This window comes from Haliotis cracherodii, unplaced genomic scaffold (genome assembly GCF_022045235.1).
Source record: "Haliotis cracherodii isolate W230 unplaced genomic scaffold, xgHalCrac1.p SCAF_5, whole genome shotgun sequence".
In the NCBI taxonomy this organism is placed as follows: Eukaryota; Metazoa; Mollusca; class Gastropoda; order Lepetellida; family Haliotidae; genus Haliotis; species Haliotis cracherodii.
This window is the reverse complement of record NW_027266308.1, coordinates 9542760-9551557: the sequence shown is the minus strand read 5'-3', so window position 1 is coordinate 9551557 and position 8798 is coordinate 9542760. Positions and strand designations below refer to the sequence as shown.

Here is an 8798-nt window from a genome sequence, read left to right as displayed (position 1 = left end):
CAAATACTTCATTAAATATAGCTACATAGCTTTTCTTATAAAACAAATATGCACCAGTGAGAGACTAAATGCCCTTCACATAATGTATCCCTATTGGGATTTCAACTGAGAACAGTAAAAAAAAGTATTTTTTGCCAGAGATTGCCAATTTCAGATCAATTTATTTATATAAAACCCATCTTTCACTCCGACACAATATGTCTCTGCATCAAGATCTGACAACACCATAGGAAACCACCTCAGGCGAACTTTCTAATGAGATAATCATCGGTGAGACTTCTAAATTCTCGGTGTGAGTGAGCTAAGCATTCAGAGCAACATGTTTGTTCTCAAAAGTTATCATAAATGGACATTTCTGAATGGAAATAAAAAAGGCTGTGCCATTGTATTGTGGATATTTGATACGCTCTGTCTTTTCTGAGTGCCATTTGATTTACACCAAAAGGGAATACCACAGAAGGAATATTGGTGTTTTCTTTCATTAAAATCAAAATGTCCAAATCGAGGTGGTCAAGAAATGGAAGCCGAATCATAGAAGAAAGCTGACATCCCTCCTCCATACAGAACTGGCGATGCGAGTTTGTTTCAGGATCTACCTGACCTGTCTTTCTATGGAGGGTTTGTCACATTTTCATTCAGAGAGGAATTTAAGTACAAACTCTGACTTTTATGATCTCATGAGATTGAACAAACTCTCCCCTTAAATTTGCTCTTTGGACAATAGAGCACTTGAACATATAAATGACAGCTATTCAATAATGAGTCTCGTTTTATCCAGATATCACAAACAGGGAGCGAGTGTACGGAGCCTTGTCAGAGGTGCATTCCATCTGAACTAACCATGCATAGCTGATACATCTGGGACTTGAGTGAGTGAGTATGGTTTTACACCTCTTTTAGCAATATTCCAGCAATATCACAGCAGTGGACACCATAAATGGGCTTCACACATTGTACCCATGTCGGGAATCGAACCAGGGTCTTCGGCGTGATGACTGAACGCTTAAACCACTAGGCTACCCGACAGCCCCTCTAGGACTTGAACAGTCTCTAAGTGTAATAATCTGTCACTACCTTAAGCAATGATAAAAATAACTGCAATAACAAAATACTAACATGAATTCTGTCTCAACAATTTAGAATTCTGCATTCTCATTGGTCCATCAGCAGTATCAAATCTCTGTTAAGGCCAGGATTTCGCTGATGACTGCATATAATAAGGTAACAAAAGATTCTTTCACCAAACTGCCCAGTGGACCATTTCAATACTGATTTTAGGAGATTCAAAATACTGTGCAGAATATCTAAGCAAGTGTGTCAATACTTTTTAGACATAAATCCTTAAATCCTTACTTTGGAAACAGAGACTGGTTCCAGTCTACATAAAAAAACTCACTCACTCACTCACTCACTCTCACTCACTCACCCACCAACTTACTCATTCACTCACCCACCCATCCGCTCACTCACTCACCAACTCACTCACCCATTCACTCACCCATTCACTCACTCACTCACTCACTCACTCACCCATTCACTCACTCACTCACTCACCCATTCACCCACCCACTCACTCACTCATTCACTCACCCATTCACTAATTCACTCACTCACTCACTCGTGAAGATCAATCATGAAGATCCGGGGTAAAATAGGTCTTCAGCAACCCATGCTTGTCATAGGAGGCGACTATGCTTGTTGTGACACATGATGTCAATCACTGGATAGTCTGCTCCAGGCTATTTACAGACTGCCGTCATATAGCTGAAATATTGCTGAGTGTGGCATTAAACAAACAAACACTCCTAGGGCGTGTCCCCCCAAGCACCTATCCATGCCCAGCTGCTATTTTGTCCACCAAATCCACAATAAGCTGCCTTCCACTGATGGATGGATGAGACACCATGACACTGCAATCATTACCTCCCATGTAGAATAACAAGCTTGAAATACTTATATCCCCCGCCAATATGACATGTTGGGATGTGTGCAAGGCTAGAAATAGTGTATGTTTTTCAAGATCTGTCCCGGATACGAGCGCTACCGCCATTTTCAGTCTAAGTCAAAGTCGTTGCCATGGAAACCTGAAAAATAATTTTTTTTTAAATCCCAAACTATGAAAAGCCACCAGTTCACCACTAGACCTATCCATATGCCAAATTTGGTTAAGATATCTCTCATATTTTTTTAATTTTGCTCCGGAAACGAAACGTGATGGATGGATGGATGGAAGGATGGATGAACAGCACCCATTCCTATATCCCCCTTCCACTTCATGGCGGGGGATAATAACCTTGTACGGTCCTTCATGACACCACACTGTGTTTATCACAAAATATTCCTAAAGCATTGTCAGTCAACTTACAACCCATGGCTGATTTGTACATGGATTGTTCAAGTTGCTACGCCTGCTGTCTACTGAAACGTTTGCTCGATGATGGCAGCTGATTCCTGCCTGTGAATCTCTCCGATGCCGGTGGCTGGCACACCAAGGTTGCATCTGCCGGCATACTTCAACTAAAAGACAAGGGAAATTCAAGCATTTTAAATAGTATAACTTGTAAGCAGGATCACGATGGGTACATAGGGTTGTATGAGTCCCGTGTTAGGTTTTATACCACAAGCCAGAGGAGAGGGATACATAAAACCCCATGTACCCCTTGTGATCCTGCTACATCAAATTTATCTTACCGACATGTTTATTATGACATTGCAAAAGAATTCAAACAAATTCAAAATTGATAGAAAACAGCTGTTTGATTGAGCTGAGGTTGCTTGTGCTATGTCACGTGACTTTCATTAACTCAGAAAAAGTATGCGCCCTTTTGCTTTGAAGCGGGGTATAAGGGATATATTCTGCCTCTCAGAAATCAATGTGCAGTCTGACTTGCTCGTGGCGGTATAAGGGATGTATTCTGCCTCTCAGAAATCCATGTGCAGTCTGACTTGCTCGTGGCGGTATAAGGGATGCATTCTGCCTCTCAGAAATCAATGTGCAGTCTGACTTGCTCGTGGCGGGGTATAAGAGATTTAGTCACCCTGAGAAATTTATTCACCTCTAAGGCGGGATGCACAGTATTTTATCAAGATCATGTGGACCAATCAGATCTCATCATTCTGACATGGACGTATGATAATGCTGAATATTTACATGTAGCTAAACAATAATTACTTCACATTTGCATATTTAATCTTGAACTATAGTCATATAAAAAAAATAGTGTGTTCTTTAACTTCCATTGATCAATATACTTCGGACCTATTCTGACAGCACAAGGAGAAGGTTTCTGTAGTGTGTTACATTAGAATAAGCAAGCGTTACCTGGACTCCCACGATGTTCTGGAAGCGGGGAGCGACAAAGGTCCAGGCTCCCATGTTCCTGTGTTCTTCCTGGCTCCACACAAACTCTGCAGAACACAGACACTTCATAACTACATGTCATGTCTACAGTTCCTGATACGGAGGTATACTGTCTACTCTATGCATCAGCTACAAAATATGAGAGAGAAGAGTGTGGAAGCCAAGGAGAAGAGAGAAGAGTGTGGAAGCCAAGGAAGAGAGAGAAGAGTGTGGAAGCCAAGGGAGTGAGAGAAGAGTGTGGAAGCCAAGGAGGAGAGAGAAGAGTGTGGAAGCCAAGGGAGTGAGAGAAGAGTGTGGAAGCCAAGGAGGAGAGAGAAGAGTGTGGAAGCCAAGGAGGAGAGAGAAGAGTGTTGAAGCCAAGGAGAAGAGAGACGAGTGTGGAAGCCAAGGAGGAGATAGAAGAGCGTGGAAGCCAAGGAAGAGAGAGAAGAGTGTGGAAGCCAATGAGGAGAGAGAAGAGTGTGGAAGCCAAGGAGGAGATAGAAGAGTGTGGAAGCCAAGGAGGAGATAGAAGAGTGTGGAAGCCAAGGAGGAGAGAGAAGAGTGTGGAAGCCAAGGAGGAGAGAGAAGAGTGTGGAAGCCAAGGGAGTGAGAGAAGAGTGTGGAAGCCAAGGAGAAGAGAGACGAGTGTGGAAGCCAAGGAGGAGAGAGAAGAGTGTGGAAGCCAAGGAGAAGAGAGACGAGTGTGGAAGCCAAGGAGGAGAGAGAAGAGTGTGGAAGCCAAGGGAGTGAGAGAAAAGTGTTGAAGCCAAGGAGGAGAGAGAAGAGTGGGAAAGTAGAGTAAGTGAGAGAAGAGTGTGGAAGCAAAGGGAGTGAGAGAAGAGTGTGGAAGCCAAGGGAGTGAGAGAGAAGAGTGTGGAAGCCAAGCGAGTGAGAGAAGAGTGTGGAAGCCAAGGAGAAGAGAGACGAGTGTGGAAGCCAAGGAGAAGAGAGACGAGTGTGGAAGCAGAGTAAGTGAGAGAAGAGTGTGGAAGCCAAGGGAATGAGAGAAGAGTGTTGAAGCCAAGGAGGAGAGAGAAGAGTGGGAAAGTAGAGGAAGTGAGAAAAAGAGTGTGGAAGCAAAGGGAGTGAGAGAAGAGTGTGGAAGCCAAGGGAGTGAGAGAGAAGAGAGTGGAAGCCAAGGACAGAAAAGTGTGTGGAAGCCAAGGAGAAGAGAGAAGAGTGTGGAAGCCAAGGGAGTGAGAGCCGAAGGAGTGAAAGAAGAGTGTGGAAGCCGAGGGAGTGAGAGAAGAGTGTGGAAGCCAAGGGAGTGAGAGAAGAGTGTGGAAGCCAAGGTTGTGAGAGAAATGTGTGGAAGCCAAGGAAGTGAGAGAAGAGTGTGGAAGCCAAGGGAGTGAGAGAAGACTGTGGAAGCCAAGGGAGTGAGAGCCAAGGGAGTGAGAGAAGAGTGTGGAAGCCAAGGAGGAGAGAGAAGAGTGTGGAAGCCAAGGAAGTGAGAGAAGGGTGTGGAAGCCAAGGAAGTGAGAGAAGAGTGTGGAAGCCAAGGGAGTGAGAGCCAAGGGAGTGAGAGAAGAGTGTGGAAGCCAAGGAGGAGAGAGAAGAGTGTGGAAGCCGAGGGAGTGAGAGAAGAGTGTGGAAGCCAAGGAAGTGAGAGAAGAGTGTGGAAGCCGAGGGAGTGAGAGAAGAGTGTGGAAGCCAAGGGAGTGAGAGAAGAGCGTGGAAGCCAAGGGAGTGAGAGAAGAGTGTGGAAGCCAAGGGATTGAGAGAAGGGTGTGGAAGCCGAGGGAGTGAGAGAAGAGTACAGAAGCCAAGGGAGTGAGAGAAGAGTGTTGAAGCCAAGGAGGAGAGAGAAGAGTGTGGAAGCCAAGGAGGAGAGAGAAGAGTGTGGAAGCCAAGGCGGAGAGAGAAGAGTGTGGAAGCCAAGGGAGTGAGAGAAGAGTGTTGAAGCACTATCACAGATAGTTCACGCTGGCTCGCACTTGATCAAATATGGGCCAGAAAACCCAGAGGATTACAGTATGAGCACACATATAAGGACACATATATTTCCATGATCATTAAACAGTCAATACTCAAAGCAAAGTTTGAGCAGAATATAAATTTATGAGCAAAATACAGAACACCAAAGTTAGCTCCAGATTAAATACATTTTATTATTTTACTGTGACTTTGTAGTTCAAACCTGAAGCCTTGGAGTATTTCTTTATCTCAGCCCTAAGTTCTTCAGCAGGGAATGGACACAGACTCTGGGAGGATTAAACAAAGTCTTCACGTCAGATACATAGAGAATATTTAACAGTGGTAAACATACCGTATTCACCACAATAAGTGCAAGGATGCATAGAAAATTGACAAAAGGAGGTGCTTATTAAACGAGTTAAATTTGTTGTCAGTGATCGAGCAGTAGCGTACAAGAAAATTTAACCTTTTTTTTAATGCCTCCTTAACACATATATAACCCTTCAATGCTGCTCTTTCCTGTGAAAAGTTCGTAATATGCAAAAGAACATACAGACTGTAATATTAATTTTTGGTCTAATAAGAAGTGGTGACTTCTGAAATAAAGTTTTAGTGGCGAATGGGTCCAGGGTCACTATCGACTGGCGATATACGACCCTGGATTATAGAAGATGGTAAGAAGTAAGTCCATATGGGTTTACCACTTACCTCTAGCCTTACTACAGCGACATTATCAAGTCCTCTTGTTTCTCGCTCCTTGACCAGTGTGTAGTAGTGCTTTCCTGAGACAAATATGACCTTTGTCACCGAGTCAGCCTTGACCTTGGGGTCACCAAGAACAGGGAGGAAGTTGGTGCCGGGCGCCATGTCAGCAAGAGATGAGGTTGCTGCAGGGAGTCGAAGGAGAACCTTTGGCGCCACCATGACTAGAGGCTTGCGGAAATTACGAACCATCTGAACGTAAACGAAAAAAAGCATGGACATTTGAAGAAGTCAAGTGGGCTCAGTAGGTTGTAAAGTGTTATTTGTGTAAGAAATCAGATAAGTTGCTATGCTTGCTTGCTTGTACTGACAATATGAAAAGCCTCAATGCTAATTAGCTGATTAGAAAATTTGATCGTCACACAGAGAGGTATCGAATCAGAGCTGATGTGACATTAACGAGACTGCACGACAGCAGGACCCACCTGTCTGCGGAGGAGATGGAAGTACTGGGCTGGTGTCGTGGGGTTGGCCACCTGGAAGTTGATGTGGTCGCCGTCAATGCCGTCCTCATGGCTGCTACACATCTGTCAATCACAAAATGCTGAATGTGTTCTTTGTTGATTGTCTCTTCTCATCAGAAGATCGGGGCGGTCGGGTAGCCTAGTGGTTAAAGCTTTCGCTCGCCATGCCGAAGACCCGGTTACGATTCCCGACATGGGTACAATGTGTGAAGCCCATTTCTGGTGTCCCCCGCCGTGATGTTGCTGGAATATTGCTAAAAGTGGCGTAAAACCATACTCACTCACTCATCAGAAGATCTGGTTGCTGATCTTGAGCTACAGCCATATCCCCTCTCATGACCTGCAGCGGTTCTTGACTGAAATGCTAGCAGCTGGGCCACACTCTCAGTTTAATTTCTGGACACCGTTGACGTTGACCTGATGTCACAGCTTGTCTACTTAACATGGGGGTCACACAAGTCATGACAGTTTACCATGAGAATGTGCAGGGTGCACAGACCAAAGATCATAACATAGAAAAATCTGGTCTGGAACTGATGGCCTGCATATCCTGGTACAACTAAGGGCCACAACTCTACATGTTAAAGTGACTTAGGCCCCTGTGCCTTTGTAGTCAGGTGTGTGATGCCACCCACCTGTAGGAACCTCTCCATGCGGCAGGAGGAGTGTTCAGGGCCGGCGCCGTCCATGCCGTGAGGGAGCAGCATCACAAGACCATTCTGTAGCAACCACTTGTCTGGGAAGCAGAAGAACAATCTGAAAGGCTCCCTGTAGGATGGGTGGGTGAATGGAGGGTGGATGGGTGGATGGAGGGTGCATGGGTGGATGGAGGGTGGATGGATGGAGGGTGGATGGATGGAGGGTGGATGGGTGGATGGAGGGTGCATGGGTGGATGGAGGGTGGATGGATGGAGGGTGGATGGATGGACGATATGTTGATGGAGGGTGCATGGGTGGATAGAGGGTGGATGGATGGAGGGTGGATGGAGGGTGGATGGATGGAGGATGTGTTGATGGATGGAGGGTGGATGGAGGGTGCATGGGTGGGTAGATGGAGGGAGCATGTGTGGATGGAGAATGGATGGGTGGATGGAGGGTGCATGGGTGGATGGATGGTGGGTGGATAGATGGAGGGTGCATGGGTGGATGGAGGGTGCATGGGTGGATGGATGGAGGGTGCATGGGTGGATGGAGGGTGGGTGGATGGAGGGTGGGTGGATGGAGGGTGCATGGGTGGATGGAGGGTGGGTGGATGGAGGGTGCATGGGTGGATGGAGGGTGGGTGGATGGAGGGTGCATGGGTGGATGGAGGGTGGGTGGATGGACGGTGCATGGGTGGATGGAGGGTGCATGGGTGGATGGAGGGTGGGTGGATGGAGGGTGCATGGGTGGATGGAGGGTGGGTGGAGGGAGGGTGCATGGGTGGATGGAGGGTGGATGGATGGAGGGTGCATGGGTGGATGGAGGGCGGGTGGATGGAGGGTGCATGGGTGGATGGAGGGTGGGTGGATGGAGGGTGGGTGGATTGAGGGTGCATGGGTGGATGGAGGGTGCATGGGTGGATGGATGGAGGGTGCATGGGTGGATGGAGGGTGGGTGGATGGAGGGTGCATGGGTGGATGGAGGGTGGGTGGATGGAGGGTGCATGGGTGGATGGAGGGTGGGTGGATGGAGGGTGCATGGGTGGATGGAGGGTGGGTGGATGGAGGGTGCATGGGTGGATGGAGGGTGGGTGGATGGAGGGTGGGTGGATTGAGGGTGCATGGGTGGATGGAGGGTGCATGGGTGGATGGATGGAGGGTGCATGGGTGGATGGAGGGTGCATGGGTGGATGGAGGGTGGGTGGATGGAGGGTGCATGGGTGGATGGAGGGTGGGTGGATGGAGGGTGCATGGGTGGATGGAGGGTGGGTGGATGGAGGGTGCATGGGTGGATGGAGGGTGCGTGGGTGGATGGAGGGTGGGTGGGTGGATGGAGGGTGCATGGGTGGATGGAGGGTGGGTGGATGGAGGGTGCATTGGTGGATGGAGGGTGGGTGGATGGAGGGTGCATTGGTGGATGGAGGGTGGGTGGATGGAGGGTGCATGGGTGGATGGAGGGTGGGTGGATGGAGGGTGCATGGGTGGATGGAGGGTGGGTGGGTGGATGGAGGGTGCGTGGGTGGATGGAGGGTGGGTGGATGGAGGGTGGGTGGATGGAGGGTGCATGGGTGGATGGAGGGTGGGTGGATGGAGGGTGCATGGGTGGATGGAGGGTGCATGGGTGGATGGAGGGTGGGTGGGTGGATGGAGGGTGCATGGGTGGATGGAGGG

At 47.9% G+C, this 8798-nt stretch overlaps 1 protein-coding gene across 1 annotated transcript in view; it reads right to left on the bottom strand.

The window, feature by feature from the left end:
- Positions 1–1608: 1608 nt before the first annotated feature.
- LOC139442413 (2-oxoadipate dehydrogenase complex component E1-like) overlaps positions 1609–8798 on the bottom strand; it is a 34758-nt gene continuing 27568 nt past the window's right edge. Inside the window, exons 18-23 of the mRNA XM_071223225.1 lie at positions 7122–7222; positions 6448–6549; positions 5969–6214; positions 5484–5547; positions 3323–3408; positions 1609–2517 (exon numbers count right to left, since the gene is read on the bottom strand). Coding sequence (XP_071079326.1) covers positions 2416–2517; positions 3323–3408; positions 5484–5547; positions 5969–6214; positions 6448–6549; positions 7122–7222 — 701 coding nt within the window. The 3' untranslated portion in view covers positions 1609–2415. The remainder of the gene's footprint in view (positions 2518–3322; positions 3409–5483; positions 5548–5968; positions 6215–6447; positions 6550–7121; positions 7223–8798) is intronic.